The following is a 23,777-nucleotide window of genomic DNA, read 5'->3' as shown; positions in this document are numbered from 1 at the left end:
TCGCTCTCACTCTTAGCAAGAGATCAGACCCACCTCACAGTGCCTCTTCCGGCTGCAGAAAACTCCAGCCCCCAAGGTTTCTGCAGCTGGAGGAGATTTGTGGAGGTGGGTCTGATATTCCCCTGCTCCTGGGAGTGTCCCAGCTAGGGAGGCCCCTGCTGGGCTGGGAAAGGACAGGACTTGTCCTTCCCTTCAATGGCAGCTGGTCGGGGGTGGTGAGATCAGACCCACTTCCGGGTACATTTTGGGTTGGGACCCCCACTGTAAAATTTCAGATGTAAACAGCTGAAAATGTGAAATTGGCCAATTTTAAAACCCTCTGCCTGTGAAATTGACCAAAATGCACCATTAATTTGGTAAGGCCCTACCCATCTCTGAAAGGATATAGTGAACTGGAAAAAGTTCAGAGGAGGGCAACAAAGATAATCAAGGGTATGGAACGGCTAAAAAAAGGAGTAAAAAGATTAGGGTTGTTCAGTTTAGAAGAGAGATGACAAAAGGTGATATGTTAGAAGTCTATAAAATCATGAATAATGTGGAAAAAGTGAATAAAGAAGGTTTATTTACCCTTTACCACATTGCAAAACCCAGGTGTTACCCAATGAAATGAATAGGCAACAGGTTTAATACAAACAAGAGGAAATACTTTTTCACATAATGCACAACTAACCTGTGGAACTCATTGCCATGAGATGTTGTAATGGCTAAAAGTATAACTGGGTTCAAGAAAGAACTATTTAAGTTCATGGAGGATAGGTTCACCAAGTTGGTCAGGGATGCAACCCCTGCTCAGAGCAACTCCAAACCTCTGACTGCCAGAAGCCAGGAGGGAAGACAGGGATGGACCACTCCATAATTTCCCTGTTCTGTAAACTCCCCTTGAAGCTCTGGGCTACTGTCAGAGACAGGATACTGGGCAAGATGGATCATTAGAGTCTGACCCAGTATGGACATTATGTCCTTATGAGAAGGGATTTGGGAAGTGAGAGCCCATGTAGACGAAAGCCAAAAGCAATATTCCAAAAAGTGAAGTGCAAGTACTACAATTAGAATCATAGAATATCAGTGTTGGAAGGGACCTCAGGAGGTCATCAAGTACAACCCCCTGCTCAAAGCAGGACCAATCCCCAACTAAATCATCCCAGCCAGGGCTTTATCAAGCCTGACCTTAAAAACCGCTAGGGAAGGAGATTCCACCACATCCCTTGGTAACCTGTTCCAGTGTTTCACCACCCTCCTAGTGAAAAGGTTTTTCCTAAAATCCAACCTAAACCTCCCCCACTGCAACTTGAGACCATTACTCCTTGTTCTGTCATCTGCTACCATTGAGAACAGTATAGATCCATCCTCTTTGGATTCTCATAGTGTTGCTAACTCTAGTGATTTTAATTGTGACTCTCACCATATTTTATGTTTTTCTTGAAGTCCCAGCTTCTGAAGTTGTGTGATTTCATGAGAATTTCATCTTTCATTAAAAAAAAAAAGTTTCCAGCCCTCAAGGTTGCAGGGAGAACCGGAAGGCAAAAATTTTTTTTAAAAGGCTCATTAGTTTTAAGTCAATCTAATATTTTTTGAGGGCCTGATTCATTATTTTGCATGCCTGGGGCTGGCTATGTTACACACAGCTCTAGGACTCCCAAACTCTCTTTTATTTTAATATCACCATAGTGAATCTCGAAAAGCCAAGGTCTAGGAAAGGTGGAGAATAACTTAAAGTTCCCAAAGATTACCAAAAAAAAAAAAAAAAAGTGCTGGAATCCAAGGAGGTGCCTTTCATTTTTATTCATGTGCAGAAGATTCTCCATTTGTAATTTGCTCAGTCTCTTCTTCTTACCTACCGAGGATGTAACCAGAATAATTTTCTGTAAAGCCCAATCTAATGCAGTCAAGGATTTCCTTTTAAACATCCAATATAGCTGATCTGTTAACTACATAAATCCAGTCATTGAAATAATGGTGACTAACCTGAATGGGGTTTCGGGGCTCTTTGCAATACTAAATCCCTGCTTCCTACTGCAGAACATCTGGCTCCAGAGATGGAAGTGGTAGGAGTCAGGTCAGACGTCTAGTTATGCTGTTTGACTGGCCTAACCATTTGATAGTGAAAGTCAGATAGCTGAAACTGAGCATATACCTTTCTTTGTGTTTCTTTGGGACTAGATATAGCCATATCTACCATCTCTATATAAGTAGTATCACAGAGAAAGAGATATATATTCATAGAGTGAATGGTGCCTCCTGTCTCTGTCTCCTAGTCTCAGTCTTCTTGGCCAGACACTTCCAACCTCCCCCACCACAATTCGCAGTCCGTTTTCCTCCTAGTGGCAGCTAGCATTCCCAGTCTCCTTCCCCACAACCCACTACCCAGGCTTCTTGTTTCAATCTACTCCCCACCCTGAGTGGTCCATTTCCTGTCCCATCTGCATCCAAATCACAGAAATTTTTCCTCCATGCTGCCTGAGATAAGTGTGTGTGTGTGGGGGAAGGGGGGTGCAGTGTGTGTGTGGGGGGTCATTTAGAGCTCAGGAGAGATAGTAGCTCTGCTTTCAGTTCTGGTGCCTGAACCCAGACCCAGCAAGCCATTCAGTAGCTCACAGCAGTAATTGCAAGGCCAGTTATGCTCATCCAGACTGGAGTATGCTCAGTGTGGATGGAATTTTTAAACTGCAAAGCCCTAGAAAATGGTTCCCAAACTTGTTCCACTGTTTGTGCAGGGAAAGCCCCTGGCGGGCCGGGCCAGTTTGTTTACCTGCCGCGTCTGCAGGTTCGGCCAATCGCGGCTCCCAGTGGCTGCAGTTCACTGCTCCAGGCCAATGGGAGCTGCTGGAAGCAGCGCCAGTACGTTCCTTGGCCAGCACCCCACACCCCAACTTGCTGCAAATTAAATGTTTGTATAGATAAGCCCTTAGTATCTAGTGTAAGATAAAAAAGACCTATTTAAAAACAAGTTAGCTGGTCCTGGTGACTTCAGAATTGACCCATGTAAGCCCACCATTCACTTTTCCCCGATAGAAAAAAACTCAAGCTGGTCTGGTAGGATTACGGGTATTTGACCGAGTCATGCAGACAAGTTTGGTAGCTTCACACATTTGCTGAACTAAAAGGGTTCGAACACATCCAAACCAAACTGAAGGCCAGGGTGTTTGTCTAAGTCTATGTAGATAAGGTTCAGAGAAGCATCCTAATTTGGGGATGTTTATAAGAACCAGGAGTAACTTTTGACAATTCAGCCTTTCCTAATTTCACTCATGTGTCCTTGTTTTGACAGTACGAGGTTCTCAATCTCTCTCCATCCTTCAATTCTGTATACTGGTTAACAAAACACTGCACTGAGAAAAAAATCAAATCGATTGTGTCTATTACTGATTAGCTATAATGCCCTAAGCCATGAACAGATGTCACTGTGGTATCTTCCAGCTCCACATGAAGGCAGTGCCTCAAGTTTGTCTAATTAAATAACATATTTTCTGCATCATTGCCTAGAAAGACAAGACTATCTTGCACAAGTGCCTCTGCAGGCTGAGAGATGATTGCTTTAAGTAGGTTTGAATTCAAAGAGGTTAAGCTGCTTGTGTTTTTGTTTGTACAACGAGAGAACAAATCTGTTACGAAATGATTTATTTCAGAGTAGCAGCCGTGTTAGTCTGTATTTGCAAAAAGAAAAGGAGTACTTGTGGCACCTTAGAGACTAACCAGTTTATCTGAGCATAAGCTTCCGTGAGCTGATGAAGTGAGCTGTAGCTCACGAAAGCTCATGCTCAAATAAATTGGTTAGTCTCTAAGGCACCACAAGTCCTCCATTTCTTTTTGCGAAATGATTTATGCAGCCAGTGGTGCGAGTGTGGTATGCTGCTGTTGTTTTTTTAAGCCACACATCACAGGATATTCATATCAATCTGTGGCCCTGGATGGTGTTTCCCATAACAAGATCTGGTCCCAATCTGCCTTAGTTTACAAGTGAAATTTGTTTGGTAGGCTCAATCCCATCTCTAATGGACACTTGTCCACATGAACTCCCACCCTCAACCTCAATTTGACATGACTGGCTGTGTCCATTCAAAAGAAGTCCAGAACTAATACAATAGGTGTGTCTGAAGGAAGATCAAAGTACACTAGCAGATTGAGGTAAAGCAAGCATCAGAACACGTTTGTACACTCTTCTTGCCTCTAAAGGGGGAAAAGAGTCATCTATAAACTAGCCAATTGTTCTCAGAGAATTATGCGCACCCTGGCTGGCTCACAACATTGTTGATGGTGCACAGCCAAAGAGGTACACAGAGGAAAACAGAACACAATGATTTCACTTGCATGCAGACAAAAGGGGGGAAATGAGTAGAGAAAGAAGTTTCATTTCCAAGCTCTAGGAACTAGAGCTGACCCGAAAGTGAAACTTCAATTGCAACTCCCTTTAAGTTTCCAGAAGGTCCAGATTCTAATCCCCTGTCTGTTCCTATATCATGGGTAGTTTTTTGGCTCTGCATCTAATTTGAATATGGTCACTGTTCTTGCAAAGTTTCAGCATGAAATGGTGGAAATCTCACAAGAACTGCTCACCTTGCAAGAATTTCACCATTCATGATAGCTGAAATATCACCAAATCGGATCTCAGCAGGGTATAGATAGAGCCCTGAAAATCTGGCTATCCGCTTTATATCCGTGGCTATCTGCATCCTCAGACCATTTTTGCAGATTGGATTCAGATACAAATTTTGTATCTGCACTGGGCTCTAGGTATGGACCAGGTTGTGATATGTCATTCCATATTCCTTATGAAAATATGCTTATGATAGGAATATGACATAACTGAGATATCCTTTATGCAAGATGGCTCATGTGAGATATCATTAGAAAGGTTATGATTTACTGAATGTGATTATCCTATTTGTATGCCTGTGCCATTTCTGTATCTGAAATTAGGAATATTAACTACTTATTTGTATTTCAACCATGCTACTTTGGGTGACGCCCACTGCTAACACTTCAGGTACAACAATGGAAAAGCCAGACAGGGTGGGGCGGATGGCCCATCAGCAAGGACAATGGTCTGTAAAAGAGTTTAGTCTTCCTGTGAACGTGTGGGTCATCCTGTGAAGAATGGCTACAAGTGCCCTTCAGAGGCATGTAACCATGTTACCTGATACTGGACCCCATCATGAATTCTGTACTTTTCCAGGAGAAGCTGGCAGGCGGATGGAGGGAGGTCAAACTAGGAAACAAGGGACTCCTGCCTTATGCAAATCCTATTTAAGGTTGGAGAGTGAGGTAATCCTGTTTGTTAGCTCCCCCTTGCTACCCCACCAAAGATGACTGCTGGAAACAACTAAGACTGAACTGAGGGAAAGAACTGGGCCCAGGCTGGAAGGGCATCAGGCCTGCGAAGAAGATTATTAGAACCAAATTTAGGGTGAGAACTTGCATGTAACCAGTTTCTTTAGTGTATTAAGCTTAGTTTGCATGCTCTGTTTCATTTTCTTAGGAACCTGCCTTGTTCTGTCTGCTTCCTCCATAACCACTTAAAATACACCTATTATAGTTAATAAATTTATTGCTGGTTTACAATATAACCTAGTTTATACAATTTCTAACTGGGGGGGGTGGGGGCAAGAAGTGTGCACATCTCTCTTCCACATTGAGGGAAGAGGCAAATTTCATAATATATCTTTGGGTCTGTAATCCAAGGGAGGTGGACATCTGAGTGCTGGAGCAAGTCCCTTAAACTGAATCTTCCCAGAGCTGATCTGCAGCTGGGTGTGGCCCTGTCTGTGTGTGTGTGTTAGAGGAGGTTTTAAGAGCCTGGCTCAGCAAGAGAGTAAAGGGGGCCCATGCTGGCAGAACAGGTAGACTCAGTGGTATCTTCAGCGCCTCAGGTGGCTTCCCAAAGGGTCCAACCTGTCACACAGGTATGGGTCCGAACATTGTCTACTCTTCCCACCTCAACCAAAAGGATGTGAAAAAGTACAATAATCTAGTGATTGTATATACATACAACATAAACAACCCGTTAACTCTATAAAGTAGCCTCTGAGTTTCCTCCTGGTCACTAAAGAATGACTATATGGTGCAGTAACCATGCATAAGCACTTTACCAAACAAAGTTGATGACAATTTCTGCTTTGAAAAAGCTTAAAATCTAACTTGGACACAACCAGTTACTTACCGCTGCTTCTTAGGATTCTTACTCATTGGTCACCTAGCATTGGACCAAATCCTCAGATGGCGTAGATCAGCACAGCTCCACTGCGATCAGTGATGTCAATGGACGCAATCTGATTTACACCAGCTGAGGGATCTGGCTCACCATCTTTGAAGAAATAAAATTACCTCCCTGCAATTCCACTTCCGAGACTCCTCTATGATGATATTTTCAAACTCTTGTGTTGGGAGCTGGAGAAACAGTGACGGGCCAGATCAGCAGTGAGTAAGAATCCAGCAGATATTTTTAAAGATATGCAGACCAAGGAGTGGACCAAAGCAGGAAAGCTTCATGGAACGAGTGGATTTTATAGAGGAAGTTGACAGAAGGGGAGGGGAGGGGTTGGAAAACAAAGATATGTGAGTCTCTACCAATCACAGGGAACAGCATAAGAAATGGCACAAAGTTGGGACCAAGAAAGGAACCAGGGAAAAGACTGAAGGGTTAATGATGGAGAGATCCTAATCTGTGGAACCTATTTGTGAGCATGCATGCAGGCCTGATGAAATAAATCCTAGAATCCTTAAGGAACAGACTGAAGAAATCTCTGAGCCATTAACGATTATCTTTGAGAACTCGTGGAGGATGGACGAGATCCCAGAGGACTGGAAAAGGTCAGATATAGCACCTATCTATAACAAAGGGAACAAAGACAACCCAGGGAATTATAGACCAGTCATCTTAACTTCAGTCCCTGGGAAGATTCATAGATATTAAGGTCAGAAGGGACCATTATGATCATCTAGTCTGACCTCCTGCACAACGCAGGCCACAGAATTTCACACACCCACTCCTGCGAAAAACCTCTCACCTATGTCTGAGCTATTGAAGTCTTCAAATCGTTGTTTAAAGGGTTCAACGAGCGGAGAATCCTCCAGCAAGTGACCCATGCCCCATGCTGCAGAGGAAGGCAAAAAACCCCCAGGGCCTCTTCCAATCTGCCCTGGAGGAAAATTCCTTCCTGACCCCAAATATGGCGATCAGCTGAACCCTGAGCATGTGGGCAAGATTCACCAGCCAGATACCCAGGAAAGAATTCTCTGTAGTAACTCAGATCCCACACCATCTAACATGGAACAAATAATCAAACAGTCAATTTGTAAGCACCTAGAAGATAATAAGCTGATAAAAGGAACAGTCAACATGGATTTGTCAAGAACAAATCATGTCACACCAACCTAATATCCTTCTTTGACAAGGTAACAAGTCTTGTGGATGGGGGGAGCAGTAGATGTGATATATCTTGACTTTAGTAAGGCTTCTGAGATTGGATCACATGACCTTCTCATAAGTAAACTAGGGAAATATAGCCTAACTTGGGGTGGACGTGCCCTCTGAGGGTGCGAGATGCCCTTTCTGGGGGTGTGAGACGCGCCAAATTTTTTTACAAGGTAAATCATCGAAAAACAAATTAAGCACAGGCACGTAAGTACGACTACTTTGGACAAATGGAGTTTGAGACAATGAAGCTTGAGAATTTCTGGTGTGCTCAACTAGCACTGTTTCCCCAACTGGCAAAGACAGCGCTGGAGATCCTTGTGCCATTTGTGACTAAATACTGGTATGAGAGAGGATTTTGATCACTCTTTCACATCAAAACAAAGGCCAGAAACCGCCTAAATGCGAGTGATGACATATGTGTGGCTATTTCAAAAAAAGTTCCTCGTTTCTTGAACATCATTGAACAAAAGCAACAGCAGAAGAGTCACTGACCCAGTAAACTTAAAAAAAAGTGTGTAATTTTTCATGTATTCTTAATTTTACTGCGAAATTAAAATAAATATATAATTCTCTCTCCTTTGTTCTATAGTTATGGTATATCTTGGTTTTAAGAACTGACCTACTTCAACGATTTTTGATAAGGGGTGCAAGAACATACTGTATTTTGAGAACCAAAGGGGTGCAGGCTGCAGTAACGGTTAAGAACCACTGGCCTAGATGATCCTATGACAAGGTGGGTGCACAACTGGTTGGAAAACCATACTCAGAGAGTAAAAAGAAAAGGAGGACTTGTGGCACCTTAGAGACTAACCAATTTATTAGAGCATAAGCTTTCGTGAGCTACAGCTCACTTCCTCAGACTCCTCAGAGAGTAGTTATCAATGGTTCACAGTCAAGCTGGAAGGGCATATTGGATGGGGTCCTGGAAGGATCAGACCTGGGTCCAGTTCTATTCAATATCTTCATAAATTATTTGGATAATGGCATAGGGAGCACACTTATAAAGTTTGTGGACAATATCAAGCTGAGGGGGATGGCAAGCACTTTGAAGGAAAGTATTAGAATTCAATATGATCTTGACAAACTGGAGAAATGATCTGAAATAAATAGGATGAAATTCAATAAGGACAAATGCAAAGTACTACTCTTAGGAAGGAATAATCAATTGCAAGTATTCAGAATGGGAAATGATTGCCTAGGATGGAATACTGCAGAAGAGAATCTGGGGTTTATAGTGAATCACAAACTAAATAAGAGTAAATAATGGAATACTGTTGCTAAAAAAGCAAATGTCATTCTGGGATGTATTAGCACAAACATGGTAAGCAAAACACAAGAATTAATTCTTCCACTCTACTTAGCACGGATGAGACCTCATTTGGAGTATCATGTCCAGTTCTGGGCACCACACTTTGGGAAAGATGTGGACAAATTGGAGAAAGTCCTAAGGAGAGCAGCAAAAGGTCTAGTCTAGAAAATATGACCTACAAGGAAAGATTGAAAAAACTGAGTTTGTTTAGTCTGGAAAAGACTAAAGGGGGACATGATAAAAGTATTCAAGTATGTAAAAGGCTGTTATAAAAAGGAAGATGATAAATTGTTTTCCTTAACCACTGAGGACAGAACAAAAAGTAATGGGCTTAAACTGAGGCACCCGAGATTTAGGTTAGACATTAGGAAAAAATTCCTATCTGTAAGGGTAGTTAAGGACTGGAACAAATTATCAAGGGAGGTTGTGGAATCCCCATCACTGGAGGTGTTTAAGAAGAGGTTAACACCTCTCAGGTACTTAGTCCTTCCTTAATCAAAGGTACTGGACTAAATGACCATTGAGGTTCCTTTCAGTCCTACATTTCTATGATTCTGTGCAGGAGTTCACTTCCATGTACTGCAAATCCTGAAAATTAGAACATGGTCTATTGCAAAATTTGGAACTCAGACTTCTTTTCTGATCAGAATTTATTACAAACACCCCACATACTAAGACGAACTCGATGCATTTTATCATCTCCAGATACTGTCACTGAAACATTTATAGAACTACTATACAGGTCCAAGCAAAACATGTCTGCTTATGCAAACTTTGCTCATTTGTGCTTTTAACCCCAAATTAGGAAAAGATACTTACAGAAAATGAGTATCTCCCAAGTAGTTACAGTATATTACTTCATAAGAGTATCCTTAAGTCTCTGACTGGACTAAACTAAGCTAAAGAAAAACTGTATCCCTTAATACTGGATTTCTGATCACCATCAGAAAGGTGCTGTTTGTTTTCTTCACAGCAATATATGTAATTTATAACAAGACACCACAGGCCAACAGAATTATGAGAGAGGCTATCAATGCTGAAAGGAACCAGGGCCGGGATGCACAAAAAGAATTAGGCATTGTGATGCTACTATGTCAGACTGCCTAACTTTTACGCGTTTGGTAAAATCATGGCGATACACAAAGTCTAAGTTAGGCACCTAACCTCCTGTACAACGAATGGGGAGAGATAAGCACCTTATACCACAATTAACATAAGCTAGTGTGCTAGGCGGGGAGTTGTCTAAGCTAACCAGTGGAAGATGCCATCTAGAGGGGGTGTGCTAAGTCCCACCCCTCTCACAAATATTGACACCTAAGCGTGGGCTGCAGCAAGGTGTCTATGTCCTGTTGTGATTCAGAGCTAGGAATCCTCTTTATACTTACGTGCCTTATCCTGTTTTAGCAAGAAGGTATGCGGTGGGGTGAATGACTCAGGGTGAGAGAGAGCACATGTGCGCACACAAGCATGAGCATGACTCTGTAGCCTGGTGGTGAGAGCACTCATCCAAGATGGGGAGACCCGGGATCCAGTCCCCCTGTTCCAATGACTCTAATTATTTATCCAAAGCGCAACACCTTCAATAGAAGAGACTGAGGGAGCCTCACATCAGAATATCCCATAGCCCAGTAGTTAGGGCACTCACTTGAGTTGTGGCAGATCCCTGTTCAAATCCCTTCTCCCCCTCAACCCTATCACTGGTGGGTGAATGCTGTTCATAAAGCAATCATGCTATATCTGACTTATCAGTCCTCATCTTCAAAGGAAACCGGCACAACACTTTCAAAAGATGAGCCTGGGAGCTTACATTCATTACTCTGCTGGACACTAAAAAGCATGGACTGAACAGACACACTGGATTTATGGCTTCTTACAATAATCTATAACCCACCGACCCCCTCTTTGTCCTATGACTACAGAGGTGTTAACAGGCCACTTTACCTTAAATGGTCCCTTCGAATATGTGCTAATTACTTATGCTAAGCAATATGCCCCACCTTGCATTTTGCTGTGATGCTGGGAGCATCTTTCCCAGACCTGAAGAAGAGCTCTGTGTGGCTCAAAAGCTTGTCTCTCTCCCCAACAGAAGTTGGTCCAATAAAAATATTACCTCATCCACTTTGTCTCTCTAATTGGTTTTTAAGGCACTCAGTAGCGATGTAATTAACGGACAATTTACATCCTCAAGTATTATTTTATTTGCATGTGTCAATGGGCACAATGAATGAACATGCATTTTTGTGGGCATATCTTGTGTGCCCTTCTTTGAAATGTCAGCAGCGTGCACTACGAGCAGGGGCAAATAAGCTGAAGGAAAGTTTTAATTCTGTCTAGGAACGAGTACCTTACCCTGCAACCCCTCAGTCACATGAGTAGTTCGTACTTATGCTAGTAGACCCACCAAAGTCAATGGGGCTACTCACATGTGTAAACAGTAGTAGCTGTCTAACTAAGGCGGTGTGCGATCAGGCAGCTCAGGTTTCATCTAGGATCAGAAATGTAGTAGGAAGAGAGCCTGAGACATAAGCCCTTGTATTAGAGGCCTGGTATGAGACAGGGCCTGCTTACAGAATTTGGCAAGAACAGGGCTGATATTACAGAAATACACATTCCTAAGAAGTGCTAGTTACAGAGCGCTTACGCAAACACATCCCAATATTAAGGTACCAGAACATTTTGATATTAAGGAGGGTACAAAAATATTTCCTAAGGATAACAGGAACACACTGACCCCTTTTAAAGATAAGGTTAGGATGACAGTACGTAATAAAGATGTTTTAACTAAACTAAGGGTAGGCAACCTATGGCACGCGAGCTGATTTTCAGTGGCACTCACACTGCCTGGGTCCTGGCCACCGGTCCGGGGGACTCTGCATTTTAATTTAATTTTAAATGAAGCTTCTTAAACATTTTAAAAACCTAGTTTACTTTAAATACAACAAGAGTTGAGTTATATATTATAGACTTAGAGAAAGAGACCTTCTAAAGACTTTCAAATGTATTATTGGCACACAAAACCTTAAATTAGAGTGAATAAATGAAGACTCGGGACGCCACTTCTGAAAGGTTGCCGACCCCTGAACTAAACCAACATGTACAAAATAATGGGTAATAACTAGTGACGTCAGGGGGCAGTAACTAACTATGTCAAAGGGGCAGTACTAACTTGTTTGTATTGGGGTACAAAAACGTATCTCAAAGGGAGTATCTTTGGCCAGCCTAGGGAGCAGTGGAAAGTCCCACTACTAACTAAGCTGCGTCCATTGTCACGAGCATACATGTCTTCGTATCCTCGTATAGTCTGCCAGGTGCTGTTACTATGCTTCATTAACAATAAACCTAGCTGGGTGCCTTTGCTAAAAACCAAGTTTGTAAATTTATTGGGCAGTTTAATTAAGGTCTGATATCTCCGCCATCTGCGCAGAGCTGGGACAGCACACACTGAATAAACACATACGCAGCCAACAACTGACCACAACAATCATGTTGAAAAGTAGAGAGAGGATCAGAAAAGTAACTCACAAAAAAACCCCAACACACAGAAAATCCCTCCTTGGTACGAAACATATTTGTGTCCTATCTGTTTTCTGAATCATATCTGTATGTTACATGGTAGCAGCTCTTACAATGATAACAGAAAAGCCAGCTACAAGTTATGCTCTATTTCAAAGTTTGAGAACCAATGGTTCACAAAGAAAGCACAGATTTCAGAGTAGCACACCGTCACACAAAGACAAACTGATTGAAAACTTTGCTTCTATCCACAGCAGCAACAATTTCAGACAGTTTCAACCAAAAATGAACAAAACCAAACTCAGAAATTACTTATCCCCACTGAAAGATTTTAATGCTCTGTCCAGCTGAACTCATATTCCAAAGGAAATGGCTGTCTCTAAGCAAGCACAAACACACCACGCCTGGCAGGGTAATAATCACCCTAGAATAAGCCACTCCAGCATCCTCACCCTCTCACATAAAAAAAAAAAATTAAAAAAATAATAATAAAATAAAGCAATTTTCTGCTGAAATCTCTGCCATATTTCACAGCCAGTCATTTAGAAATCACATGGGAATGCTGCATGCATCTGCAAAATTGCATCTTCTCTCTCTCCAAAGGCACAATGAAGAATAATTGTAAAATAATGACAAGTTTAAGAAATGTGCAAAACAGAGTAAAATTCCAAACTGCAAAACAGCTCAAATTTCATTTTAATAACACTACTTTGCACATATATAGCATCATTCATCTGAGGATCTGAAAATGCTTTACAAAATAAGATCTCAACACATCTTTGAGGTATTGTTACCCTTTTTTCAGACAGGCAAAGTGACTTTCCCAAGGTTATGCAGTGACTTGCAGAATCTAGTCTAGAACCCAGCACTCCAGGTTTTAGGTCCATGCTCTAACCACAAGTGCCTCCTTCATACATACAAGTCAAAACCAGACAATTCAACCAGATTTACTATTGTAGTCTGAGTCACATAATCCTCTAATTCCCCTGGACAAAATCTCAAAGATAGAACATTTCTTCTCTGCTTTCCTCCTCTAACTTCGCTACTTGTCCCACTGCCCCGGGCCCATTCTCGTTTCAGCTCTTACTCTTCTTTTTAACTTCTCACTCTCTCTAGCTCACACTACAAACAAGCTTCACACTACAAACAAGCTTTACTCTCTCCCATCTTACAAAAACCCACCACTGACCCCCACTTGCCCCATCTCTCTTTTCATCTCTAAGATCATTGAACATGCTGTCAATAATCACCTTCAGTTCTGTCCCAGATCTTCCCAATCCAGCCTCCACCCCTAGCACTCCACTGAAACCACTCTCACCAGTTTCTAATGACATCTTCTTTGCCAAAACTTAGAATCAATACTACGTCCCCATACTCCTTTACCTGTCAGCCACCTTCAACACACTTGCCCATGCTCCTCTTCTTGAAATCCTGTCCTCCACTGGTTTCCAGAACTCAGTTGTCTCCCCTACCTCTATAATCGCTCCAGTGTGACCTCTGGAGGGTCCTCATCCTCCCACCAGTTTTCTGTGGGGGATTCCACAGGACTTTGTCCTTGGTCCCCTTCTCTTTTTTCTCCATGCCTTATCTCTGGATAATGTCATCCACAAATGCAAATTCAACTACCACATCCATTTTGACAACTCACAGATCTCCCCCTCCAGACCTGTTTCCTTCTAATCTCCCCGCTGCCCCTCCCTGCTACCTCCTTTCTCAATCCCTGTGGACAGTATCCCCATTCTACCTGCCTTCTTCAGCTTGGCCCTCTCTCTAGGTCCACACATCTAGACTATGTCTACATCTTGCTCATTCTTTCTGCATAACATCTCTATGATAGGGCCTTTCCTATCCACACACACAGCTAAAACTCTTTGTCCATGCTCTCATCATCTTGCATTTTTATTATTGCAGCATCCTTCTCTGTGGCTTTGATAAATGCAACCTTGCCCCACTGGTATCCATTCAGTATGGTGCTGCAAAGATTTTCCTAGCTTGTCACTTTGACCACGTCACTCCTCTCTTTATATCCTTCCACTGGCTTCCCATTTTCTATCACATCAAACATAAGCTACTTGTATTCACTTCAAGGCCTTTCATGGCCTACTCCTGCCCTACCTATCATCTCTCAGTCACTTTGGAGATCTTGATTCCTGCCTCATGATGCCAGCTTCTATTGCCCAGTTGTTAATTTTTCAAACAAGGCCCTTTGTGCTTTCTCCCATGCTGCCCCTCATTTGGGAGGAGCTCCCAGTAAATATCCACAAAACTGACACACTATCCTCCTTCAACACCCTCCTCAAAACTCTTTTCCCATGATGCCTCCAAAACACTTGAGAATGTTTAAGCTGCTGATGGGCTGAAACCACTGTCCGTCAGGCTGGCCAATACTGTATCATTGTTTCCTTGTATTCTTCCAAATGTCTGTCTCCATCTGTTGTCCCTTGTCTTTGATTGTAAGCTTTTTGGGACATGGACTGTCTTTTTGTTCTGGGTTTGTATAGTGCCCAGCACAACGGGGCCCTGGCTTGTAGGTGCTACGTTGATACAAATAAATAACAACCACCACCACCACCCAAATCCTTTCCACCACATGAACACAAGTGAAACATTTTATCTCAACTGAGGTAACAGCTTCAATAAAATACAAGGAGTCCCAGCCAGTAGCTCTACAATGGAAGCAAAGCAGAGACTTACCTCCTTTTGATGGTGAGCATTGCTCCTAAGAGGATAATAACAAACATCAGAAGGCCAGCTATAACCCCAGCCATTTTCACTGTGTTGTCAGCTTGCTTTTCAGGCTCCACTGCATTGGAATTCTGGGTGGAAGCTCCTTAAAAGGTGGAGGGAGGAAGGAAATAAAAATTAGAACCTGTAGAAAATATCCCATAGTGATCAGATTTGAATAGTTAAAACCTAATGATACACATATCAACAAATTGCAGCAAACAAATTGTCCATCTAGCCTGATCTACTGCTTTCAGCAGTGGCTAGTACCAGATATTTCAGAGGGAGGTGTAAAGCCCCAATATAATACACCTGATTAATTTTACAATATTATACTATCGGGGAAAATGTCTTCTTCAGATAGTAATCAGCTTATACCCAGAAACAGGAGAATTAATAGCAGTTATAAATTTAATTTAAGTTTAGCTGCAGGTGCTAATCTTAGGGACAGAAATAGCAAACAGCACAAAGTTTACAGTGAAGCAGCCCCATAATAGTTTTGTAGCAACATTTTTTCTTCTGCAGTAGGAAAAAATATGTATTTGCCACTACACTGATTACACATCAACAAACATTAATCCAAACACACAAACCAACCCTCCTGCCCCTCAAATCATTTCCTTTGTTCCACGTATGAGTTCTTCTGTTTTTGGCAAGGCAACGCAATTTTCACCTCAACAGAAAATGTACACCATGTGCATTTAAATATCAAATATATTTATAAACTTACTCTTTGAAAAGCATTTCCTCTTTCACTTACTTGCCAAGGTCTGACTTCAAGGTTCTGTTTCCCCTTCAATAGTTGATTACTTTGTAGAATGTGGCTGCCCAATTATTTAGCGGTGCTACTCATGGGAAGCCTATTACACCTATGCCATGTAGACTTCACTAGCTCCTGCACTGATTTCCTTCCAGATACAATTTAAATGGGTTGAGTTTGATTCAGAAAGCCTAAAGGTTTTGTGTGACAGTCTATACTATTATGGTTACCACTTTTACAAGACTATGATTCATTTTGTACAAAGTATGCCTTGTGAGGTATCATTTGAAAAGTCATAATTTGCTGAATATCGTTATTCTGTTAAAATATGTGTAGCAACACTATATGTGAGGGTATAAGATTCTACTGTATGATTGTAACTGAAATACATAGTAATTCTGGGTCCTACAAACCAATTTTTCAGAGACAAAGATACGCTAGCATCCCAGACACGTGTTAAACGGCCATCACCTACTTAAGCAGCCATCCTTCAGCTGATGAGAGGTGTAAACAAGAAATTTATACTTCATCACAGGGACTATTCAAACTTCACATCCACAATGGACTGCACGTCACCATGACTCAGCACAGATGTTTCTAGCACATGAGACTGACTTATAAAGAGGGAGGAAACATTTGACTTCACCTGTCCTACTCCCATCTCTCTGCTCATGGCATCAACTCTCAAAGAACTAAACTAAGACAGAGTGGTCCCAGGCTGAAATGAGATCCAGCCTGCAAAATTTACAACAGCGTATGGTGAGAGAAAACCTTTCCTTTTACATTCACTTAGCTTGTTAAGTTAGGTATTAGCTTGCATATTACTCTTTTATTTTCTTTTGTAACCAATCCTGACTTTTATGCATCAACACTTGTAATAATTTAAAATCTATCTTTCTGCAGTTAATAAACATATCTTATTGTTTTATCTTAACCAGTGTGTTTGGATTAATCAGTGTGAAGGAAACTCCATTTGGGATAACAATGCTGGTGCATATATCATTTTCCTTTGATGAAATGATGGAATTTCTATGAGCTTGCATTGTTCAATGGTTTGCTGGACAGTACAAGACACATATTACGGGGGAACAAGGTTGGGACTAAGAGCTTGCAAGTATTGCCCTATACATAATTAATGAGTGACTGGGCAGAGTGCTCTGGGAGTGAATTTGCATGCTGATGGCTGTGTGAACAGGCCAGGAGTGGGTGTTCTGACAGCATAGCAGCATAAAAGACACCCCAGGCTAGAGAATTAAGGACACTGCTGTTCAGCAGTCCAGATTGTACCCTGGGTAATGTCACATTTTGAATTGTGGTTGCCTTAGAGACTATGGGACAAATGCTGATGTCAATTGCATTGTTGCTATTATTTATTTAGTTACTGATACAATATCTGACTTCCTTGTGATTACTTGAATTTACAACCAAGATCAGAACCTGACTGCATGAGCCACCTTGTCTGTTGAAGTCAGCTGGGTCCTCATACTTGCAGCCCTCAAAGTTGAACACTTATAGGTTGGGAAGGGGGACCAAGGGTGGAAAGCAAACTGTTCTCATTAGAAGGCTCTGAAGTTTGCTTCTCTGATTAGTCTGACAAAGCCCAAGTGTGCTGATCTTTAAGGAAAGTTGTATGGATTCTCTGTTCACCAAGACTAGTTAGTGTTTGAGTCAACTTTCTGAGACACAGTCAGGAGTCTCATTGATTAATTTTTGTCATTATTTTGTCATGTGATTTAAAAGATTGTACTGGCCAATATGAATCACAATACATCTGCATAAACAAAACAAGTAAAGAATACACAGGATGTAGATAAGTTCCTACTGCTCAAACCTGTCCAAATTGATGGACTTCAATGGGACGAGGATCTGTCCCTAAAACAAACAGGAGATGCTGTTTCAAGAGGGTGTTTTGTTCTCGTTAGCTGTTGAAGGACAAACATGGACCAATGACAAGTAAATAAAGGAAAAAACCTAATTTCCAGACATTTTGTTTTCAGACACACATGGAAATTCCACACTAATGGGCGAATAGTCTAAAATTTGATGAGAGGCTAGAGAGAGCCAGACTGGTCCTCAAAGATCAAGAGTGCTTAGAACCAGAGTTCTGATGTGAAACTCTCTTTACTCCACACCGTGGTAGACTGGAGGGGCTTTTTTTTCTTTTAAGTTTGAAAGTTCTCCTTTAAAATTCATCCCCACACTGCCTTAATAATGTGAACTGGCCACTCACTAGAGACAGTCCACATGACAAGTGACACATTGTGATGGATGGAGTTTGCTGGTGGTACTGCCTGGTGGTCAGGGGCTTAGACCTCTGTTTGCCATGCCTCTAGTCTTTCCACTGGGACACTTTCACACCTGGTGGAGGTCTGTCTTTTATTGGGGATTAACTTGACTCTCTGGTCAGGTTATTACTCAGTCTTATCTCCTCGAAGGACCCTGTAAGGGTTACCAAATGTCTAGTACACAGGAGTGCCTTACGGTTGCCTCCCTGGGCTCCTTCCTACCACCCACTCTCTTGTCAAAGTCTTGCAGTCTGTCTCACAGTAGTGAGAGACGAGATACTAGCTGAACCTTCAGACCGACTGGGCTCAACCAACAGGTTCTTCCTCTCCAGGAGGAGGTTTCTGCATTGCCCTTTCTCTGGAGCTCTCAGGGTAGGTCCTTCTCCCTGGCTTGTCAGGCCCATTCAAAGCTGCCTGGCTCACTATTAAGCAGGTGCAGCTGGGTGGGGTCACCTTGTCCCAGAGTTGCTCCTTAATTAACCCTTTTAGTTGTAGTGTCACATTGATACACCCCATCACACACATCCTACCAGGTGAGGTTGAGAATGTTTCTGTGAATCACTTATAGAAACAGGTGTCTTTTCCCCTGCAGGCTCTTCCTAATTACAATGGGTGATGTTGACTTTCATAGAATGATAGATGCGTAGGACTGGAAGGAACCTGGTCTAGTCCAGTCCCCTGTATTCAAGGCAGGACTATGTAATAACTAGAGCATTCCTGGCAGGTGTTTGTTTAACCTGTACTTAAAAACCTCCAATGGTGGAGAGTCCACAAGCTCTCTAGGCAATTTTTTCCAATGCTTAACTACCCTGACAGTTAGGAAGGTTTTCCTACTGTCCAACCTAAACCTTCCTTGCTGCAATTTAAGCCCATTGCTTTTTGTCCTATCCTCAGAGGTTAATGAGAACAATTTTTCACCCTCCTTCTTGTAACAACCTTTTATGTACTTGGAAACGGTCATCATGTCCCCCCCTCAGTCTTCTCTTCTCCATACTCAACAAACCCATTTTTTTTCAATCTTTCCTCATAAGTCATATTTTCCAGATCTTTAATAATTTTTGTTGTTCTCCTCCGGACTTTCTCCAGTTTGTCAACATCCTTCCTGAAACGTGCACCCAGAACTGGACACAATAGTTCAGCTGAGGCCTTGCCAGTGCGGAGTAGAGTGGAAGAATTACTTCTCATCTTTTTGCCTCATTTGGGTGTCCTCAAATATTATGAGACAGTTTTGGATGCTGGTATTTCAAATTTCATTAATCAAATTTCAGCACTTGGCTGAGACTGGTTGCATGATGGACGTTACAAAGTTGGAGTCTCATACTATTTCTTTTTATTTAAAATACCTTATATTATGTCAGGAGTTCAAAATCCTTTGATGTCTGAAAACAAACATTTATAATAGCTATCCATTTACAGCAGTAATATTTTGAACATAGCTTATGTATTGCCATATCAAATTGCCAAATATAGTGCCATCTGCAAGAGAAGTGCTGAAGATTCAAGGTGAGATTATGAGGCTGCTTTGAAGTCTTTTGACAGTCTTTGCAGTCATCATAGATCCACCTATATATCTGTATAAATCAATCAATCAGTTATATGCTATAATACACCTTTGAGGCTGTAACCACATCTTCTCTAACAGGCTTAACAGCAGTTATCTAAAGGAAAACCTATGCCATGACAGGAAGCCATGAAGCATACTCAGGAGATGGCATTCTTCACTTTCAGTCTGGCATATTGTCAGGTAATACTGTGCTTAGAAGTGTCCATATTTCAAATGAGAATTAAATCTAAGGGCCTCACCACCCTATAGCGCTTTCCAGCAGAGTTGATTAGTGTGTAAGAAATAATTCCTGTGTACATGCAGTTGAAAAACATTTTGGGATCCTTCAGTATGAAAAGTAACCTAGAAATACAAGGAATTGAAAATAAAACATGCATAGTAGGATTTACATAATATCCATTTGCATTTTGTCTCTTCAGGACTTGAGTGAGGTTGTTTAAGAGTTACAGAACATCCCATCAGCTGGACAATCCTGACTCACTGACAGAGCAGAATGTATGCTAATAGTGCAGCTTTCTTGCTGTGGCGGGTTAATACTTGAGCTGTCCAAAGTGTTTGACTTGAAACTCAAAAGTACTCCTAATCAGTTTTAATTTAAGTGCAAACTGTATCCATGATCACATAGTGGTGTTCGAAAACGGTGTTAGAACATCTGCCACATGTTTGAAATTGGACACAACAGTTTTTGCCCCATCCGATGTCCTCAAATATTTTGAGACAGTTTCTGACACTGGTATTACAAATTTCACTCATCAAATTTCAGCGCTTGGCTGAGACAGGTCGCATGATGGAGATTACACAGTTTGAGTCTCATACTATTTATTTTAGTTACCTGATTGGTTGAGTTTACTCCAAGCGCTCAGGAGATACAGCAAAAGCTGTTTTTCACTTGGGTTTTCAGAAGAGGAGGCTGCTTTTCGCAAATTCTCCAAGCCATCTTAAGAGAGTCAATCTGCCTCAGCTAACTGTCTTGGAATTGATAATTTTACAGTATTAATAATTCCTAAGCCTCACATTGTTATAACGTTGCAAGGGAACAATCACTTGAAACAGATCAGAGTTCTCTTACTGCATCAGAAGTCGTGTGTGTTTTCCTATTGGCGGCATTCCTCATGATCACTAGTACTGCCAGCTGGAATTCAACCAGCTCTTAGTGCCTGGCGACATCTTTATTCTAGCAGCATGGGGTCCATAAGGCAAATAATATTGTATACGCATAAGACAACTGTTGCTGCTGTCACATGTGCCTTTCAGCCATGGGTGCATGCATCTCCTTGACTTCAGCATTCTACTCCACCCCTTTTCTGAGTTAGGTTTGTTTCTCTCCTTTCAAGATCAATGGGTTTGGAAGCTTGTAAAATAGTTCAAATGGGATGTTTCACAGAAATATCACCAAACACAGCTGAAAGACTTTGTACAACTCTATTTAATGACCACACTTTCCCTTCTGGAGAGCTGCATTGTGTGGTGATCACAAGAAAGAATGAGTTTAGTAGTTACTATCCTTCTAGCTCCTAGTGGAGATTTCCACCATGTTTGATAGAAGAAATTTATTTCCCTTAAATAAAACCTGATACTAGGAATAGTAAGGTGTGTGTTTGGGGAGCACAAGGGGGTTACCATTTTATTTTTTATATTACAATAGTCTTGAAAGGCCACAGCTGAGATCAAGTACACATCTTGAAGGGCAGTGTACAAATATTGGTGAGATAGTTGTCTGCCCTGAGTTTATTTTCTAAATAGACAAGACAAAGGAGAGGAGGAAACAGAGGCACAAAGTGAAGGGCCTTTCCCAAGCTCTTATAGATCAGTGGCAGAGTCAAAAATAGAAACCAGGTCTCCTGACTCCCAGTCTCATGCATTATCCCCATGAGATGACCCCACCTCTCACTGGTGTGCGTATAGGCAATCTGCAGAAACAATCTGCAGTGCAGAAAATGCATGGTCCCTGGAGCTCTTTAACAGGAGAAGATACAACTTACGTCACACTGCAGAGATGTAAAGAACGCAGAGTGGGGGAATGAGTTCTTCTCCAAAGCCATGAACCTGACCAACCCACAAAAGTCAGATTTGTGAGTCATCAATCAGTGCTGTCTTTATTAATGTACCCACAGGTGCCGAAGGTTCTAATCCATCTATCCTTGATGGTGACTGGTAAAGAGCTATGTCCCATCAGACTCTGCTTTTCTGTAATGTGCAACTATTGGAAAACTGGTCCTAAATTGTGACAGAATGTTAGTTTCCTAAGGCTCACTGGAGCATCCGACCTTTCTAATTCAATCCTCCCCTGCTTCATAACATGAACAAAGCTGGCACTGTGGCAACTGGTAAATTAACAATCCATTCTTTGGGAAAAGGAACTTTAAAATCCAAAATGAGTTTTACTGTATCTGAGCTGCATTGTTTATTCCAATAAACTAAATCTTTCAGAAGATTTCTCTTGGGCCTCTGAGTTGAAGGGGTTTCTGTCCACAAGGAACAGTAATTGAACTGCTTGGATTCATAGAACAGGAAGTTGCATCAGAAAAGATTTAATGGACCTCTTGTTATACAATGCAGATGGCTCCAATCTGAACTGCTGTCTTAAAACACTGATTTTTATCTATGCTACTGAATCAGAATAGTATGAACTTAAATGATACCCCTGAAATACCCCAAATCCTTGTAATCATTAATACTTAGTACTTTATCAGTTCAAAGTACAGTTCATACATTGATTAAATTATCATAACACTCATGCAAGATAGGTAGTTAATTATTCTTATCCTCATTTTACAGATCAGAAAACAGGGTTCACAGGCATTCAGAGACTTGCCCAGGACCACACAACTATTTGACACGAGGACCTAAACTCCAGATTTCCTGAGTCCTTTCAAGGAATGCTAGTAAAAACTTGAGCAGTTCACAGAAAGGAAGGAGTTGTAAGCTAGGTAGAGGAATTGCAGTTGGGTCACCAACTTGCTAGAGGCTGAAAGACCTGAATTGAAAGTAGCATCTTGCTCGTTCGCAGTCTTGCTACTGTTTTGGACCCAGTCTTGCCCCACTCCAGGTAACCTGGTTCTGACCCTCTGCTCCCATTTCTGACCTCTGACTTCACTTCTAATCCGGGGCTCTGACTCCTCTAGCTATGACACTGGGCTAAGATTCCTGGCTACTGACTCCTGTTGCAACCACTATGCTTGATTCCTGATCGGACCACTAGGCCTGACTCCTGATCTCTAAGAACTACCACCCATGTCCTGGTCACATGACAAGACAACACTAAGTAAAATTTTCACTTGGAAAATTTAAGTGCACCAATAAAAACTGAGAATGAGAAGCCAGCCAGTAAAAAAAAAGTGAGGTGATGGTTGACAAGAAAAACACTCTTAAAAGATAGGTGATTGAAGGGATGGACCTGAAAAGGCGTGTCGATATAATTTAAAATACAAGTTTGCTCTTTGTAGGGCCTGTCACAAAAACCGTGCTCCACATTTAAATGCTCCATATTTAAAATATTGGTTACGAAGTTGAACTAAAAAGTGAAATTGGAGGGAAAGATATGAAGAGCCATAGACAAAAGAGAAATGGAGGTTTACTTACCTGTAACTGAAAGTTCTTCAAAAAGAAAAGGAGGACTTGTGGCACCTTAGAGACTAACAAATTTATTTGAGCATAAGCTTTCGTGAGCTACAGCTCACTTCATTGGATGCATTCAGTGGAAAATACAGTGGGGAGATTTATATACACAGAGAACATGAAACAATGGGTGTTATCATACACACTGTAACAAGAGTGATCAGGTAAGGTGAGCTATTACCAGCAAGAAAGCGGGAGGGAAAAACCTTTTGTAGTGATAATCAAGGTGGGCCATTCCAGTATTTCTGTATTCCACTGTGGGTTATGCATGAGAATCATGCACCCAGAGGTGGAGAATTTGAAATCAGCATCCACTGGTTCATGCATGCTCCCTGGCTTGTCTCTTGCCTCTGACTGAGGGGATAAAGGTCGGGGTAGACTGACCGTCTCTCCAGTTCCTTCTCTACTGTGAATCAGATAAGATCTGAAGCAAAGGGGAAGGAAGGTGAGTAGTGGAATTGATAGGGACCGTACATCTCAAAGAACCTCCAGCTACAGGTAAGTATCCTCCTTTTCTTCTTCAAGTGATGGTCCCTATTGTATTCCACTGTGGGTGACTGACAAGCAGTACCTAAGCAGGAGGAGGGTGC

The 23,777-nt window shown here is 41.7% G+C and overlaps 1 protein-coding gene across 1 annotated transcript in view; it reads right to left on the bottom strand.

Moving 5' to 3' along the window:
* The window catches only part of PTPRT (protein tyrosine phosphatase receptor type T), a 740,652-nt gene that overhangs the window by 86,382 nt on the left and 630,493 nt on the right, over positions 1-23,777 (bottom strand). The window contains exon 14 of the mRNA XM_084646178.1: positions 14,931-15,066. Within this exon, the coding sequence (XP_084502304.1) occupies positions 14,931-15,066 (136 nt within the window). The remainder of the gene's footprint in view (positions 1-14,930; positions 15,067-23,777) is intronic.

Source organism: Lepidochelys olivacea (genome assembly GCF_965140295.1).
Source record: "Lepidochelys olivacea isolate rLepOli2 genome assembly, chromosome: 13".
NCBI lineage: Eukaryota > Metazoa > Chordata > Testudines > Cheloniidae > Lepidochelys > Lepidochelys olivacea.
This window is presented reverse-complemented; position numbering and strand designations above follow the sequence as displayed.